Source organism: Thamnophis sirtalis, unplaced genomic scaffold (genome assembly GCF_051295495.1).
Source record: "Thamnophis sirtalis isolate CommonGarterSnake01/CBP01778 unplaced genomic scaffold, rThaSir2_p1.2 scaffold_1, whole genome shotgun sequence".
NCBI classification, from domain to species: Eukaryota; Metazoa; Chordata; class Lepidosauria; order Squamata; family Natricidae; genus Thamnophis; species Thamnophis sirtalis.
The window spans coordinates 178221566-178241212 of NW_028261381.1; the positions used below are offsets into that span (position 1 = coordinate 178221566).

General features: G+C 41.5%; 1 protein-coding gene across 1 annotated transcript; it reads left to right on the forward strand.

The window, feature by feature from the left end:
- Window positions 1-3629: 3629 nt before the first annotated feature.
- On the forward strand, window positions 3630-11945 carry LOC148049920 (vomeronasal type-2 receptor 26-like). Its single transcript, XM_087705419.1, has 8 exons — window positions 3630-3713; window positions 4158-4284; window positions 4895-5048; window positions 6132-6247; window positions 6881-7737; window positions 9507-9725; window positions 10257-10386; window positions 11041-11945. Exons 1-8 carry the CDS (start codon window positions 3630-3632, stop codon window positions 11943-11945), a joined length of 2592 nt encoding a protein of 863 aa, XP_087561545.1.
- Window positions 11946-19647: the final 7702 nt, after the last annotated feature.

A 19647-nucleotide genomic window follows, 5' to 3' on the forward strand; every position in this document is an offset into this window, starting at 1 on the left:
AAGGAACCAGCTGCAGGCCTGACAGGCGCCCTCTCCTCAGAAGAAAAACGTTTCCTGAAAAGAGAATAACATAAAAGTTAACATAACAAAATTAACCACCTCTTCTCCCCACCCTTTGGTTATCGGGAAACTTATCAGGGAATCGTTTTACTAACTTATCTGCCTTTAGGTCCCAGCTTTTCACCCAAGTAGCTTCGGACAAAGGGTACCCCTTCCAATGCACTAAATACTGTAAGCGACCCTATACAGCCTGGAGTCTAAGATTTTTTCACCTCATAATGTGTTTCTCCTTCTACCACTACAGGAGGAGGGGGAGCTTGGGTGAATGATCTTATGCTGGACCCAATTACTGGTTTCAACAAGCTACTATGAAATACTGGGTAAATCTTCCCTAGAATTCTGGGTAGACTGAGTTGAACTGTAACTGCTAGGTGTGGCATGAAAAGGTGCCAGGCAGGAGAGAGGAGAAGAGTTCCAGAGGGCCAGCAAGTCTGCTGCTATCAATGTGTCCCTTGTCCAGAAGGCACCATTTCTAATCAGACAGGTAGAGCAAATGTCAAAAGCAGATCTTCCAGGATCAGTTGATAGACATGTCAGAGGAAGAGAATAGCAATAGCAATAGCAGTAGACTTATATACCGCTTCATAGGCCTTTCAGGCCTCTCTAAGCGGTTTACAGAGAGTCAGCATATTGCCCCCAACAATCTGGGTCCTCATTTTACCCACCTCGGAAGGATGGAAGGCTGAGTCAACCCTGAGCCGGTGAGATTTGAACCGCTGACCTGCTGATCTAGCAGTAGCCTGCAGTGCTGCATTTAACCACTGCGCCACCTTGGCTACTACTAACTACTAACACACAACAACAACAACAGCAACAATCATAATCAACAGAATTGAAGTACAAAGTAGAGACCTTGAGTCAAATAACTCTCATTGCTGTGGTTCTTCTGCATCATTCTTTCCTCTTCCCTCTTTCTCTATAAACTACTTTGGACCAGGAAAAGAGACCGTTCGCTCTCCCAAAACTCAGTAGACATTTTCATGACCTTTTTGGTTTCATTGTAGATCTTCTCAACACAAACACAAAACCAGACCAGCTGGAGCTGAACTCCTCCTTGTCTGGGGCTAACTTATCCAAAGCATCATCAATAATATACAAAGAATGAACTTGTTTCATCCATGATGAAATACACAAAGGGTCATTCCATCACTTTCTTTGTGGACTGGCCAAAGCAGAAAGGGGAAATCATGCCAGAATAGAGGGAGGGAGGAATAATGAAGGGGAAACAACACATGGCAGATGTCCCTGGAATCCTCAGACAAAGATTTGATTTCTTGATTTCAGATGCAGCTTCCTGTGATCCCTGCCCAGAAGACCAATATCCCAACAAGGACAAGGACACTGCATTGCCAAGAAGATCCACTTCCTTGCCTACCAAGAGCCTCTGGGATATGCTTTAGCTTCTCTCACACTTTCTTGCTCTGAAATCATATTGGGAGTCCTGGCAATTTTTCTTAAACATTGTGACACACCTATTGTTAAGGCCAACAACTGAGATCTCACCTATATCCTCCTGGTCTCCCTCCTGCTCTGCTTCCTCTGCTCCTTCCTTTTCATTGGTCGACCCCAGAGGCTCACCTGTCTTTTCCGAAAAACTGCCTTTGGCATTCTCTTTTCTGCAGTTTCCTCTGTTTTGGCAAAAACTGTCATGATGATTCTGGCCTTCATGGCCACTAAACCAGGGAACAGAGCAAGGAAATTCTTAGGAAAACCACTGACCAACTCCATTGTTTTAGCCTGTCCCCTGATTCAAGCAGTTCTTTGTGTCACCTGGCTAGCAACCTCTCCCCCATTTCCCAACTTTGATTTCCAGTCCTTAGTAGGAGAGACCATCTTGGAATGTAATGAAGGGTCAGCTTTAATGTTTTATGCTGTCCTCGCCTACCTGGGGTTTCTGGCCCTGGTCAATTTCACTGTCGCCTTAGGAAATTGTCTGACAGCTTTAACAAAGCCAAGTTCATTACTTTTAGCATGCTTATCTTTTGCAGTGTTTGGATTACCTTCTTCCCCACCTACCTGAGCACCAAAGGGAAGTCCATGGTGGCTGTGGAGATCTTCTCCATTTTGGCCTCTGGGGCTGGTCTCTTGGCTTGCATCTTTTTTCCCAAATGCTACATTATCCTTTCAAGCCAGATCTGAATCAGAGAAAAAAATATAATGGGGCACTAGAATCTTTGATTCATATGCAAACTTGTAACTTTTATTTTGCCCTTGAGCCCTTTTTTAATTTGATGTGGTTTCTTAACAATAATTAAATAGGAGAGTGGCTTGTCCTTCCAATGATTGGAAATCATGCAAATATTTAATGGTGCAGTAGTTAAAATGCAAAATTGCAGGCTAATTTTGCTGATTCCCGGGGATTCTATCTTCAGCATCTCAAGGTCAATTCAGCCTTCCTTCATTCCGAGGTCAGTAAAATGAAGACCCAGATTGTTGGGGGCAGTTAGCCGACTCTGTAAACTTCTTAGAGAGGGTCTAAAAGAACTGTGATGTGACATATAAGCCTAAGTGCTATTGCTATTTTTATTTTATAATGAATTCTGTCCAAAGACACATCATTTTAGTTCGTGTTTGAAATTCCTTCTATTTGCATTTCAGATTTGGTATAATACAATTTAGAGTATTAAAACATTTCTCCTTAGGTCTCAGTATTCTGATGTGATATGCTTAACTAATTAGAATAATACATTAAACAACCTTTTGGACAGTAACTGTGACTAACAAGCAAGCACTGGAACGTATAACAGCAGCCATGATGCTGGAAGGAAATTACAAAATGGAGTCTCATTTACTTTGGTCATATCATGCAGGGAAATTCACTTGAGAAAGCAGTTATATTTGGAAGAGTTAGCGGTAAATGAAAAACAGGCCACCAAAAAATGCCATGGCTGGACACTAAGAAAAGTGACAGCAGCTGGAGCATAAAACAGCTCAAAAATGTAGTGCAGGATCAGAAGGTGTGGAGAGACCTGACCCATAGAATCCCAAGAGTCATTTCCAACTCAATGGATATGGATCCCTATTATATATTGGGTAGATCACACCTCAATATTGCATCCAGCCTCAGAGAGAATCCAATACATAAAGTAACAGGGTATAAGATCCAGGCAGGGACAGCATACACTGAATGACACCACTAAGTAGTTGGAACAGGAACATAAGCACAGCGTATGGGCTAAACCTTCTAAACCCCAGTTATGATATTCCACACAAAGTTGTGGAGAATAATAGGGCTATGATCCTTTGGGACTTCCAGATCAAAGCAGACAGGCAGGTCCTAGCCAATGAACCAGACAAGGAGGTCATGGAGAAGTAGACAGAGGTAGGGATAGATGAAGCAGTGTCCAATGGAACACAAGTTGCCTTCAGAAGTTGTGGGAGCTTCATCGCTGGAAGCTTTCAGGAAGAGAATGGACTGCCATCTGTCAAAAATGGTGTAGGGTCTGCTTGGGAGGTGTGTTGGACTCGATGACCTACAAGGTCCCTTCCAACTCTGTTAATCAGTATCTGTAAATGACAGCAAGATCGGGAAGAAGGAGGGTGGGACACTGGAAAAGTCCCAGGGTCTAATGGATGAACTGGAGAGGATGTGGAAAGTCAAGGCCAAAGTGGTCCTAGTGATAGGGATATTTTGGGCAGTGACTCCTAAACTGGTAAAGGAGCTCCAGCAGATCCCAGGAACAACAGTAGAGTTCTAGGCCCAGAAGAATGAGACCCCAGGGTAACCTCATCCATCTCCATGTGGTGAGGTATCCTCAAAATGCTGATGACATCCAATTGAACATCGGTGCTTCTGATAAATTAAGCAGTGTTGTTCATGTCCTGTCCTGCTATCTGGAGGCTATGAGTGTCTGCATGGGGAAAAACAGGCTTCTAAGGAACCCCAGAAAGACTGAATGGCTTTGGGTTTGGGGGATCTCTAGTTCTAGGACTATATCATCTATGGTGCTGGATGGTGTTGCATTGCCCCCAAAAGTCCCTGTGAGAGCTTTGTGGTCTTCCTGGACTCACAAATCCTGCTTGAGGATCAAGTGGCAGTTATGGCTAGAAGGGCCTTTTCACAACTTTTTTTTTAATGCCAGTTGCACCCATTCTAGGACAAAAGATGCCCTAATCACCTCTCGGTTGGACTATTGCAATGTGTTCCATATGGTCCTTCCCTTGAAGAGTATCCAGAAACTTCAACTGGTGCAAACTGCATTAGCAAGAGCAGTTATGTTTCTGGTAGGTCTCATTATACCTTTGCTTGCTAAGCTGCATTGGTGGTCTCATCACTCCTGAGCTTCTGAAGTTCCCTCAGAGCTGGTCATGCAATAGCCTTGGGGACCCTGATAATTTCAATTCTTTTTAATAAATGTTGTATAAAGGTTTTAACCAATGATTGCCTTCCTTATTAACAATTTTACTGGACTGTTGTATGCTGCTCAGAATCACTTTGCATGAGATATAAACTTCATCAATCCATCCATTCCATCCCGCCCCCTGTCTTGTGGATATAACTAAACCTCTTATTCCATCTAAATGTTGGCATGATTGCTCACCCTTACTAGGGTACAGCTGACTGCCACCCTGCCCCATCAGCACACATTCGGTCTGAACATACTATGGTGCAGATCAAACTCCATCTTCTGTGCAGGTGTTCACTTTCAGATAGGGCAACAAGTTTACTTCACTTTGATTCTCAAGTCCATCTGCTCTGTGGATTAGCTACAGGGGACACAAACATGTTTTTTCCTATCTGATGTACAAACAACATCCATTGCTCAGTGGGTAGGACAATGGCTTTTCCTTGCAATTATCAGAATAACAGTAATTCGTATTGTATCCCCTGCAGATTTCAATCCAGAAAAAATTTCCAAGGTTAATTCTGCTTTCAAATATATGTTCTACATTCTCACACTGCTGGGAGACCTTGCCTTGTCTACCACAGAGCTAACTCCAGGGTTTGGTGAGACTCAGCTGGCCTTCGTATCAAAGCACAAAGACAGGTAAGAGAAAGCATGGTTGATACAGTATTTTATTGATTGATTAGTCTTGCAACCTTATCATTAAAATAGTATAAAATGCAGCACATAGTTTAATTTCAGAATATGACAGATAAGAAGGAATAAAGTGACATAATACAAATGTGTTACTAGAAAGAGACAGCATATAAATTTGCCCTGGGGCCATCTAAAAGGCACCAAAGCTGTCTATTGTGTTAAAACTCTGCTGAGATTTCAAGTGCTCCCTGCAATTCAGCTTCTGCACAAACCTTGATTTTTGCTCTAGGAGGGAAGGTGAGAAGAATGACTGGGCTGCCTCTCCTGCTGCTGCTGCTCCTCTGGCTCCTTCCCTCAATTGCTGCTAAGGAGATTCAAACCGTATGTGCATCCCAAAAACAGTTTAATTTTCGATATTCATGGGAATTTTACAGGCCTGGTGATCTGATTATTGGAGGGAATTTGGCCCTGCTCACCTCTCTGCTGTTCAAAATCCCAGATTTTCAAAAGGACCCATTCCATCTAGGTAATATAGTCGCGTAAGTTTCACCTGAAGGGGAAAGATGTAGGTGATTATTTTCTTTCCTTTGGATTCAGGGCCTCTTTTAAGAAATACTCATTCTGGGGATTTTCAGATCTTAGTCCTTGTCTCAATAAAGAGGCAAATTCAAGAAATAGGCTAGGAATCAGCAGAGCTCATGAATAATGGCCCTTAGTGAGTCTGTGTTTTGACCCTCACTGGAGTCTTTTGTTCAGACCTGAAGAAGCTGCTCTGGGAGAGGAAGAAAATGATTAGCTATGAAGAAGAGCAACTGGGGAGGATTTCAGACCAAGTGAAGGAAGGAAGGAGAACAAAGTGGGGGGGGGGGGTTAAAATGATCTGAGATAAGTAAGACCTGGATTTTCTCTTTACCCAGAAATCCACCCAAGTTGAGTCAAGGAACATCCTTAAACAACAACAACCACCACCACCCCCCAAAAAAACCCAATTAAACTTGTGACTTTCTGTTCCAAGGACATCCAACAAAGGTAATTCCAACTTCAACAGAACACAGAATACAATGATCCCCAATATTTTTCTCATTATAGACTCACATCCCCAAACTACCAGTACTTCCTAGCCTTTGTGTTTACTGTCATGGAGGTGAACAAGGATCTGGATCTCCTGCCTAACATCACCCTTGGCTTCCACGTCCATGAGAATAGCAAGTTTCACAGGCACATTTCCTTACAAAGCCTCTCCCTGCTCTCCACACGAGGCCAAATGGTTCCAGGTTATAAATGTGACAGGCAGGACACCCTTCTCTCCATCATTGGAGGTGAAAACCCCAAATCCTCAGGGCAGATGGCCTCCATCTTCAGCATCTTAAAGATCCCACAGGTAAGTGGGGATTACAGTATGGAGTAGACAAACATAGAGAAGGCAAGGATGAAATCAATGTTTTGGTGGGGAGGGGAGGATATTAGGTGTATATGACTTAAATAATCCATCCCATATTTGAATTGATTTCTGGATTTTATATATCAAGATACATTTTTATATAACCACAAAGCCATATTGATATAATTCTGAAAGAGGAATTAGTTCCTGACTTTCATAGAAGTTTATCATATTTCTGTACCTTTCGGTGCAATTTATTCTCTGTGTCAGATTTAGGGTTTGTTCCTTTGACTTCTGATCTATCACAACCAGTCAAAACCGGAAACTGGCGGCTCTTCCTAAGAAGGGAGGAAGATGAAACCTGCCACTTGAAGTGGATAAACTTGACTGGTGGGGCAATAAATCACACAATGGGGACCCTTAAAATCAGCATTAAAATGTCCTTTGTCTGTTAAAGAGGATTCTCACTTTCTCCAGCTAGGTGTCGGCTTTGAATTCTCACAGGGAGGCAAAAGACTTTATCCATCCTTCTTCCGGATTAATCCCAGGGAATTTCCTCAGTACGTGGGTATAGCCCAGCTGCTCATGTATTTCCAGTGGAACTGGATTGGGCTGGTGGCCCCTGACAATGACAGTGGAGAACATTTCATCTCCTCTTTGGTGCCAATGCTGAAGAAGAAGGAGATCTGCCTGGCCTTCACTGAAATTATGAAATCTGGTTTTACTGCTACTTCAGATTCAAAATTATTTCAGATTTTAAACACGTGGTCTATAGGTGAAGTGATTGTTTTGTTTGCAGATTCCAATACTATTGCAAATGTACAGGCAGTTATTTTTGTTTATGAAAGAGAGAGAAATGCATCATTTCTGAAAGTCTGGATCTTTACATCCAGTTGGAAACTTAATGTTCTGAACTCTCAATATCTATTGCAAGGTATAAAGCCCTTCCATGGAGCTTTGCATTTTAGGGACCACACCAGGGATGTCTCGGAATTCAGCCGTTTTCTCCTGTCTTTAGACCCTTTGAACCCACAAAGGGACGTTTTTCTCCCAACGTGGTGGGAATTTGTCTTTGGCTGCAAGATCTACAAACCAGGCAGGATCCCTCCAAAGGGGAGAAAACCATGTACAGGAAAGGAGGATTTACGGAATCTGCCATCTTACGTGTTTGAAACAAGCATGACAGGGGAAAGTTACAACATCTACAACGCCATTTATGCTGTGGCACATGTGTTACATGCCATGCATGGATCCAGAGGGCAACCAGCCATGATGAGGATTGGAAAGAGGATCTCAAATGTCCAGTCATGGCAGGTAATTTCTGTGGGTTGGTTTTTTTTGGCCCAGTCCATTCCTTGGACTGGATAAAGGTTTTTAATACAGGACACAGATGCTTAGAGAGGAAATTCCCCAGGTGTTTTTCTTGAATTAAACAATTCTATGGCATCATATCACTGCATCAAATCTGCATCAAACCAGATTAAAACAGCAATTATTAACAAAAACACAAAGTAACTGAGAGCAGAATAGGAAGTAATAAATGGAAGATTATCAAGAGTGATCCAATGTCCAGTCATAAAAGGTAATTTCTGCAATCATCATCATCATCTTTAAATAGGAAACTCACAATTTGTATTTCTTTTATCAAATATATGCATGGCATCATATCACTGCATCAAACAAGACTGAAACAGTATTTAAGCAGAAAACAACAGTAAAGTGAATTAAACACAATATTTTGTTGAGAGAGGTGGAGGGGAGAAGAGAAATAATCCAAGCCAGTTGCCCATGAGGTCCATATAGGAAGGACTTTCCTAAAAGTTCTTCAAGGGTTGCCTGAGTTTCATAAAGTGGACATTCCAGGGAGGAAGCACCATCCCAGAGCAAGAAAGAACATAGAGCAAGATGGCAATTTGACCAGATGCTTCAACAGTCCTAGTGGGCACATTTGCAGAACCACCTCAGTTTCCTTATGGATGTACCCTTGATGATGATGATGTTATCCATCATGCCTGACTTTTGGTGATTCTGTGGTGCAGATCTCTCCTCATTTTCCAATCTGGTACTACTTTTTAAAAAGATAGTAAACTCAGTTGATTTTAACCTTGGTTTGTGTTTCTATGGCTTAGCATGCTGTGTGACCTTCCTCCTGTCTTTAGTTTGCAACGTGTTGTACTGAACAGCTTGTTGTGTCCAAGCAACCTTTGTCAAATTTACCACACAGAACTGGACTCAACCTAGTCTGAAATTCATCAGATGTTTTTTATTTCTGCCTCAAAGGCTAAAGAACAGATCTCTTTGGCCAGTGAAGCCACAAATTAGGGCAGGCAATGTGTGGAAAACAAATCCTTAGCAGAGTGAAGGGAGTATTAGCAAAACAGAAATAAAGAAGGAATGTTTGCTAATTGGCATATTAAAAGGAACTTTTCCTTTTACAAAACTTTTACAAAAGTACAAAAAAATAAAAAAACTTATTTCAACATTTAAAAAAGAAGAAAAAAATCAAGGAAACAATTGATCCATTAATGGAAGAAAATGGCAAGAAGGGAATAAGCAAGCACATAATTCGGCATCAAATGCTAAACCTTGGGTCTCTCCTGGACAGTAGAATAACAAACTGGGGCAGGAAATTCCTTCACATGGCCCCACTTGGTCATATCTTGTTCCCACATTCTGCTTTCCTTGATTTTCAGCTAGAGAAAGTCACTGGGATTCTACACCAATGTGGTAGAAATGATTTAATCGTTCCTAAAATGCATTACTCATTTTCAAGACTTTGGGCCAAAGTCAACATTTAAAAAGAGCCTAATATCACAGAAGCAAGATCATACAAAGAATTTTGAATTTGACATATTTGAATGTAGACATCATTCTGATAAAAACTGCAGCTGAAGTAGCTGTAATACAAATGGCCAATTCAAAAGAGAAACTAAAGGGAAATAGTTAAAAACTTGATGTTATTCTAGTTTGCTCAGATCTTCAACAAGGAAACTCTTCTAGATTCTCAGATAGATACGAATCCCCTAATATGAGGGCCATCACACAATGATAGAAACCAGTTATTCCAATTTCTTTTCATTCAGCTTCTTCCCTATTTGAGGAAGGTCCACTTCAACAACAGTGCTGGTGATGAAATCTCCTTCTCAGAAAGTGGACTGGGATCTGCTCGTTATGATCTTCTCAACTGGGTTCTTCTCCACAATCTATCTTTTGTCCACAGGAAAGTTGGACAGGTAGAACCTGAGGCTCCCCCAGGCCAGGATTTCAACATTAACTCTGATGCAATTGTCTGGACAAAAAGGGTGAGCTGGAAGTTAAAATAAATGGAGCAAAAGAGTCATTCTCTTCTGGGGATTCAAAACATCTCCCTTACTGGAGAACAGGTTACTGAATCAAAACTTTGGCAACCATTTGATGACAAAACTACTTTGCATTTAACATATTTGAGGTCTGATTTGTGACAGATCCAAAAGATTTGAGATTAGGAAGAAATTCTACTTGATACTCAGGAAGCAGATGGAGCAGCCAATAGTGGTTTCCATGGACCATTCCCATTCAGTTGGATCTCCATCAGTGTTTCCTTCAGAAAAGCTATAGCTCAATTCATGACCCTTCTATTGCATGTCAAGCCCCAGTTACAATCTCCAGCATCCATTGGTGGTCTGGAATGGAATGGCCCTTAATCTCCCTGTGCCTTTTCCAGGTTTCTGCTAGAGCCCAGTTAACCATTTCTTTTGAAGACATTTTGATAATGGAAACAGAAGTGTACAAATGAATCAGTGAAGCATGTTTGTTGCTTATACCATCTCAAGCATCTCCATATTCTCTTTCAGAAAGTGCCTTTTGGCCGGTGTGGCATGAAGAGGTGCCATGCAGGAGAGAAAAGGAGTGTTCCAGAGGGAGAGCAGGTCTGCTGCTATCGATGCGACCCTTGTCCAGAAGGGACCATTTCTAATGAGACAGGTAGAACAAACTTTTAATGTAGATCTTCTAAGATCCAGGAAACCACTCAGTAGAAGCAAATATCAATTTTGTTCTTATTTTTCATAAATTGACATTCTTCAACATAGTCATGTTTTTTCAGCAGAAATTCTGATTTCATGGATCTAAATTGTCCTGCCCACCTCCCACCCCAGGCCACCTGTGTCAGGGTTGTCCTGAGGTTGTCCTGAGGAGACAACCTGTCCTGCTGCTCAGCAATTAAATGCAAGGTAGTTTGGGACACAATTCATGTGTTGAGGAGTCCTTGGTGCTCTTCATGTGTTACCTCCTTGACTTTCTACTCCTTCTCTTACAACCCATTGGGAAATCCCACTACAAATCTTTTCATGAAGGAGTGTGAGGTTCAAGCTCTATTATTTATTATCTAGAATATCATTGTTCAGTCCCAGGAAAATGATAGACATGTTGGGGAATGAGAAGTTATATCCAGCTATATCTGTGTATTCTCCTCTGCAACAAAATCCTGAAAGTGTAATTGAAAACACAAAGCAGAGAATTTGAGCCAAAGAGGTTAAAACATCCTTGCCTCTAGCTAACCTGTCATCAGGGCCAATAGGAAAGGTTGATTAACCCTTTTTGATCCATCATGAAATACAAAATGACTCTTGATTTCAGATGCAGCTCACTGTGACCCCTGTCCAGAAGACCAGTATCCCAACAAGGACAAGGACCACTGCATTGCCAAGATGCTCCACTTCCTCTCATATCAAGAGACTCTGGGATACATCTTAGTTTCTCTTGCTCTTTTTCTCTCTGTGACCACATCTGCAGTCCTGGTGGTTTTCCATAAACATCATGACACGCCAATTGTCAAGGCCAACAACCGAGATCTCACCTACATCCTCCTAGTCTCTCTCCTGCTCTGCTTCCTCTGCTCCTTCCTTTTCATTGGGCAACCTCGGATGCTCACCTGTCTCTTCCGACAAACAGCCTTTGCCATTCTGTTTTCCCTTGCGGTTTCCTCTGTTTTGGCAAAAACTGTCATGGTGGTTCTTGCCTTCATGGCCACCAAACCAGGAAACAGGGCAAGGAAGTTCTTAGGAAAACCACTGACCAACTCCATTGTATTAGGCTGTCCCCTGATCCAGGCAATTCTTTGTGCCACCTGGCTGATAACCACTCCCCCATTTCCCAATTTTGATTTCCACTCCTTGACTGGAGAGGCCATCTTGGAATGTAATGAAGGCTCAGTTTTAATGTTTTACACTGTCCTGGCCTACCTGGGTTTTCTGGCACTTGTGAGTTTCACTGTGGCCTTTCTGGCTAGAAACTTGCCTGACAGCTTTAACGAAGCCAAGTTCATTACTTTCAGCATGCTGATCTTCTGCAGTGTTTGGCTCACCTTCATCCCCACCTATCTGAGCATCAAAGGAAAGTCTATGGTGGCCGTGGAAATCTTCTCCATCTTAGCATCTGGGGCTGGTCTCTTGGCTTGCATCTTTTTCCCCAAATGTTATATTATTCTACTGAGACCCGATCTAAATTGTAGAGAAAACATAATGAGACCCAAGAATCTCTGACTAATGTAGTTTCTGAGAACTTTTTTTTTTATTTTTGGACTTTTTTATCAGCTTTCTTTAAAATATGAAATGAGGAAAGGGCTTTTCCATGAAATAATCAGATGATGCAAACCATTACAAAGTATCTGTTAATCTGAAACAGTCACTTACATTTTATTTTATTTTTTTAATTTTCTCTTATTTATTTTTATTTATTTAATCAATTTATAGGGCGCCCAATCCTGGAGGACTCTGGGCGGCTTACAACAAAAGAAAAAGAAATAATAAAAAATGAAAATAAAAACAGGTTAAAATCAACATGCATAAATTCGTTAAGATCGGGCTGGATCTCAACAATGAGGTCAACAGCCCCAGGCCTGTCAGAATAGCCATGTTTTAACAGCTTTTCTGAAGGCCATGAGAGTGGGTAAGGTCCGGATTTCTGGGGGTAGCTCGTTCCAAAAGGTCGGAGCATCCACAGAGAAGGCTCTCCTCTGGGGAGCCGCCAGCCAGCATTGTCTGGCTGACGGCATCTGAAGGAGGCCCACCCTGTGGGATCTCAGCGGCCGTTGGGAGGAGTGTGGCAGTAGGCGGTCTCGCAGGTATGCTGGCCCTAAGCCTTGTAGGGCTTTAAAGGTAATAACCAACACCTTGAATTGCATCCAGAGACCAATAGGTAGCCAGTGCAGCTCGTGGAGCATCGGTGTAACGTGGGTGTACCTAAGTACACCCAGTATCGCTCGCACGGCTGCATTCTGCATTAGTTGAAGTCTCCGAACACTTTTCAAGGGTAGCCCCATGTAGAGCGTGTTGCAGTATTCCAGACTTGAGGTGACTAGGGTGTGAGTGACCGTTTGGAGTGCCCCCCGATCCAAGTAGGGCTGCAATTGATGCACCAGGCGAACCTGGGCAAAGGTCCCCCTGGTCACAGCGGACAAATGGTGTTCTAGTGTTAGCTGTGAATCCAGGAGGACTCCCAAATTGCGGGCCCTCTCTGAGGGGTGTAAGTTTTCACCCCACCCCCCAAATCAAGGATGGACTGTCTGGACTGTCCCTCGGGGGCAACATCCACAGTCACTCAGTCTTGTCAGGATTGAGTACGAGTTTGTTCACCCCAATCCAGATCCTCTTCTGAGTCGATCCCCTTGAGTTGATCATCTTGGAAATAAATCTGGACATTAAAGATGTAAATATTCCTTTCCAAAATGATGGATTTATTTGAATCAAAAGTGTCTAAGAAATATGTTGGGGTGGATTTACTATCGTTATTTTTAAGCATGTTTGTTTCCATAGTTCACTGAAAGTTTGCTGAATTTCTTATTAATTTTTTCATTCAACTGATTACTAGTTCTTTTAAAATAAATTATAGAATTCAAATAATCCACATTGTTTTTCTCTTTATTAATTGAAAAATACTTTATGAAGATGTAAGATAATAACAATAGTAGATATTAAAAGTAGATATTAACAATATTTTTCTGTCCCTGCTAATTGTTACTACTTTTTATTGATGAAGAAGGAAGGACAAAGAGATGAATGGAAGAAAGGAAAGAAGCATGAATGACAATAAATGTTTTCTCAGAAGTCAAAATAATTGTTTTCTAGATTTGAAATACATACTTGTTGAATGTATTTGCAAATTAATATATCAAATACCAAAACAGTTGTAGTTGGCAGAGGAATTGAGCGAACCAATGGTGGAATTCAATTTTTTTACTAGCAGTTCTGTGTGTGTGGCTTGGTGGGCATGGCTTAGTGGGTGTGGCAGGAAAAGGATACTGCAAAATCTCCATTTCCATCCCACTCCAGGGCAAAGATAATGTCAAATCTCCATTTCAGCCCAACTCCAGGGGAAGGATACTGTAAAATCTCCATTCCAACACCACCCCAGGGGAAGAATACTGTAAAATATCCATTCCAACACCACCCCAGGCTAAGAATACTGTAAAATATCCATTCCAACACCACTCCAGGGCAAGGATACTGTAAAATCTCAATTTTCACCCAATTCCGGGGGAAGGATACTGTAAAATCCTCATTCCCTCCCCACTCCACTAACCTGCTTTCCAGCTCCATTCTCTGGTGCAAGGCAACATAAGAAGACCCAGCCAATCAGCTGGGACTCAGATCATCTGTGATTTGGGAGGCAAAGGATAGATGGGGTCAGGGCAAGCCAGAGGTGGTATTTGCTGGTTCTCCAAACTACTCAAATTTTTCACTACTTGTTTGCCAGAAGTGGTCAGAACTGGCTGAATACCACCTCTGGAGCAAACTATTTAGAAGAAGCCCTTGCCAGAGTGTTGCAGAACCTTAGTTCCCATTTGCCATCTGGAAAAAAAAGGTCATGGATGGGGGGAATTGAGGGGAGACTCCCAAAAGAACCTGAAAGAAGGAAGGGCAATTATTTTGTGCTGTACAGATTTGGTGGAAACTATGGTGGCCTGAAGGAAGGGAAAGGTATGAAGAGCTATGCTGAGTTTAGCCATATTTCCTATAAAACCAATGAAATTGAGAGCAAGGAATTTTTTTTGCCAGGGCAACCTGGTCTACCCATTTATGGGATGGAGTGTACTGCTTCCATTTTCATTTTTGTCTTTCAGGACCAATCCAGGATCCTTCTCAGGCAATCAATTTTGGGACAAACCATTTTTGTTGAATTTATGTTTTACCAACAAAGATATAAAGGGAAACTAGTACAGATCTATTTCAAGCTATTTAGCTCTCATCAGCTAGCCATACCCTTCTGGGATTAGAACCCGGGCTACTTGCATATTAGGTAGATGTATTGACCTTTAAGCTATGGGCTTTCCTCCCTTTGTCGGCTATACCAGGGGAAACATTAAATGTTTTTTGTCAGGGCAACCTGGTCTACCCAATTATGGGATTGAGCATACCACTTCCATTTTTTTTTTGCCTTTCAGCCCCAATCCAGGAGCCTTCATAAGCAGTTGCTTTTGTGACAAAGTATTTTTGTGTTGAATTTATGTTTTACTAACAAAGAAATAAACAGAGACTAGTATAGATTGAGGGCAAGGCATTAAACACCAAATACATTCCAGAATAATTCTATTTTTAATAGCTTGTGGGACACAAGAATCAGATCTAGTTTCTCAGGCAAAGCTGACAGTGTCCTGGAAGGTGGGAGGCTCTATAAATATTTTAAATAAATAGACAAAACAAAACCTCCAGAGAACAGGGGCAGCAGAAGAAAATAATCCGATTCTTGAGCAGGAGCTGAGAGTCAAGTGGGACACACACACACACACACACACACACACACACACACACACACACACACACACACACACACCATATCACACCGCAAGGCAGTGTAGCATCATGCAGGACCAAAGAGAGAAAGTCCTGAATGAACCAATCTTCCACAGCTGCTTAGTTTTGCTAGGATTCAAACTGAGATTTTTCCTCTCCTTCCAACAGCCTTCAAGCACCTGGACAAAACATTGTCTGCATTGCTTTGTCAGTCAATGTTGTAGAACTGAACATCATCAACCTACAGTTGACCTCTGAGCTGGAGCTGAAAAGGCCTCACTGAGCCATCTAAAGAACCAGCAGTTTGGGCTCAATCTCTCCCTTCCAAGCATCACTGACTGGAACCATCTTCAGAGAAAGGAAGGAAGCACATAACATGCACATTGCACCCATTCTTATTTCCCCCGTCAGTCAAGGGTTTACCATGGGTGATGGAATCCTTCTTACACCAGCTGACAATACTGGACACATATAGTCCAGAGGGTGGAGGTTCATTCTCCAAGCGTGTGGGTTGGTTCCCAGATGTATCATTCCACTGAAGATGTGATGATGTTGCTTAGCCTGGTAAAGAAATGTTCGTAAACCAACCCACAAACTCAAAGAACAATCTCCACCCTCATCCTGCACTCGAGCTACAGATATTCACCACCATTGCAAACACATGTTGCTTCCCTAGACAACACAGAAGACCAACTTTGCTGGCTCCAACTAGTTGCTAGAGTTCAAATTAACCTAAGATCTTGAGAGAGCATCTTACCTATTTTTAAAATCTATGGGAGAAATTAGTTTATTGGGGTAGGTGATGGAGAGGATGGCTGTGTAACAGCTTCAGAGGTTTCTGGATAAACTGGAGTATCTGGATCCTTACCAACAGTGGTGGGATTCCTATTTTTTTCTACCAGTTCTGTGGGTGTGGCATGGTAGGCATGGCATGGCTTTGTGGGTGCGGCTTTGTGGGTGTGGTTTGGTAAACATGGCTTGATGGGCATGGCAGGGGAAGGATACTGCAAAATCCCCATTCCCTCCCGATCAGTTGGGATTGGGGAGACAGAGAATAGATGGGGGCAGGGCCAGTCAGAGGTGGTATTCACTGGTTCTCTACTCAAAATTTCGGCTACTGGCTCTCCAGAACTGGTCAGAACCTGCTGAATACCACTTCTGCTTATTATTCAGGTTTTAGACCTGGATATATTACAATACCATACCATACCATACCACACCATACCATACCATACCATAGAACACAACAATACAATACAACAATACAATGCAATACTAAAGACAATACAATACAATACAATACAATACAATACAATACAATACAATACAATACAATAGCAGAGTTGGAAGGGAACTTGAAGGTCTTCTAGTCCAACCCCCTGCCTAGGCAGGAAACCCTATACCATTTCAGACAAATGGCTCTCCAACATCTTCTTAAAGACTTCCAGTGTTGGGGCATTCACAACTTCTGGAGGCAAGCTATTCCACTGATTAATTATTCTAACTATTAGGAAATTTCCCCTCAGTTCTAAGTTGCTTCTCTAGTTGATTAGTTTCCACCCATTGCTTCTTGTTCTACCATCAGGCAGAACAAGAAACAATGTGTGCAATAGTTTGACTCCCTCTTATTTGTGACAACCCCTGAGATATTAGAACACTACTAACATGTCTCCCCTAGTCCTTCTTTTCATTAAACTAGACATACCAAGTTCCTGCAACCATTCTTCATACGTTTTAGTCTCCAGTCCCCTAATCATCTTTGTTGCTCTTCTCTGCACTCTTTTTAGAGTCTCCACATCTTTTCTACATTGTGGCGACCAAAACTGAATGTTGTATTCCAAGTGTGGGCTTACCAAGGCATTGTAAAGTGGTATTAACACTTCATGTGATCTTGATTCTATCCCTTTGTTCATGCAGCCTAGAACTGTGTTGGCTTTTTTGACAACTGCTGCACACTTCTGGCTCATATTTAAATGATTGTCCACTAGGACTCCAATATCTCTTTTACAGTTACTACTATTGAGCAAGGTACCACCTATACTGTATTTGTTCATTTTGTTTTTCTTGCCAAATTATAGGACTTTACTCTTTAAACCATTGAATTTCATTTTATTAGATAGGGCCCAATTTTCAAGTTTGTCCAGATCCTTCTGTATCTTAAGCCTCACTTCTGGAGTGTTGGCTATTCCTGCCAGCTTGGTGTCATCTGTAAATTTGATGAGTTCCCCATTTATTCCCTCATCCAAATCATTGATGAAGATGTTGAAGAGTTCTGGGCCTAAAGCAGAGCCTTGGAGTACTGCATACTTCTCTCCATGTAGATGCAGTCCCATTGAGAACTACACGTTGAGTGCGGTTGTTCAGCCAGTTACGAATCCATCTGGTGGTGATGCTGTCCAACCCACATTCTTCTACTTTATCTAGTAGTAGGTTATTGTCCACCTTATCAAATGCCTTACTGAAGTCCAAGTAATTTATATCGACAGCATTCCTCTGGTCCACTAATTTTGTCACTTTGTCAAAGAATGCAATAAAATTAGTCTGGCATGATCTCTTTTTGACAAACCCATGTTGGCTTTTCGCTATTATTTTGTTTACTTCTAGGTGTCCACTAATTCGTTGCTTGATTATCTTTTCCAGAATTTTTCCTGGTATTGAGGTCAGGCTGATAGGTCTGTAGTTTCGTGGATATTTTTTTTTTTCTTTTTTGAAGATGGGAACCACATCAGCTCTTTTCCAGTACTCTGGCAGTTCCTCTTTGCTCCAGGATCTCTGAAAGATATAGTTCAGTGTTTCCGAGATCTCGTCTGCCAGTTCCATCAGAAACCCTGGGGTGTAAGCCATCCGGTCCTGGTGATTTGAATTTGTCTAGAGTAGACAGGTAGAAAATGGTAGACTTACCATTTTCTTCCCTATTTCAACTTCTGTTCCTAATCTGATTTTTGTGGTGCTGTTTTTGATAGATTGGACGGTTTTATCCCTTTGTCTATAGACTGATGCAAAAAATGAGTTAAATAGTTCTGCTTTCTCCCTGTTGCTTCTCACCTTCTTGTCACTTTCTCCCAGCAATGGACCAATTGTTTCCTTAACCTTTTTTCTTGTTTTAACATGTTGGAAGAAGCTTTTTTTGTTATTATTTACTTTTGTGGCAAGCCTTTCTTCATTGTGAGCCTTAGCTTTCCTCACTTCGTCTTTACAGGCTCAGGCTATTTGCTGATATTCTGCCCTAGTTATATCCCCCTCTTCCACTTTTTCTACTTATCTTTTTTGTCTTTCAATTTGTCAGCGAGTTCTTTATGCAGCCATGCTGGTTTCTTTTGGGAACTGTTATTTTTCTTCTTCATTTGTATTGTGCTAGACTGGGCTTTTGTAATCTCATTTTTTTTTAAATTTCCCAAGCTTCTTGAGTTGTTTTCCCCTTGAGGATTCTCATCCCTAGAATTCTTCCCAAGTTCTCTCTAAGTTTATTGAAATTAGCTCTCTTAAAGTCCAAGACTCTACTTTGACTTTGTTCTACTACTTGTGTTTGCTTAATGTTGAATTTCTGACAATGTACAATAATATAAGCAGAAGCCAATAACAATTTATTATTCTAATAAATAATTTCTAGTGGTTTATTGTATCAGAAACAAACAGCCCATATTGCTTTAATAAGTAACAATTATATAGTAGATTTAAGCAATTCATAATAAAAGCCAATAGCCAATATTAGTTTGATTGATAAAAGCCAATAGCCAATATTAGTTTGATTCATATACTCCTTCAATATCATCCCTAACCACACTGGAATAAATAAGCCAGTTCTTCCACACACACAACTGCATTGTTGATCACTTTCATAAGGCTACAACTGATCGCCATGCTTAGCCTTCCTGCTATTTGAACAAACTCCTGCATAGGCCAGAATCCATCTGGGGTGCAGATGCTCAGTTTCAGGTAGGCCGAATACATTGACCTGCACCTTGACCTTCAACTCCATCTGCTCGTAGGATCAACAACAAGGCATACAAACATGTTTTCCCCTTCTGGTGTCTGAAGAGTATTGCTCAGTGGGTAGGACAATTGCTTTTCCTTGCAATTATCAGAAGAACACTAATTCTTATCCCTCATAGATTTCAACCCCCGTGTCTTCCAAGATAAAACCTGCTTACATGAAAGACGGCCTGAGCTTTCCCAAAGGGTCTGGAAATGCTAGTTTAGGTTGTTTTGCAGACACATGATTTCTTGTGATCCATGAAACTGAACTCAAATTTGACCTTCAGTGACAACTCAAACTAGGTAATAGAAAGCACACTTGATATTAAGGCCACCCAAGAGTCCCAGCCTTCTTCTTCTTTATTAAAGCCTTGATGGGAATTTTGATCATGATCTGAGAAAGAAGGTGAGAACAATGAATGGGCTGCTTCTCTTGATTCTTCTGTTTTGGCTCCTGCCTGTAACAACTCATAAGGTA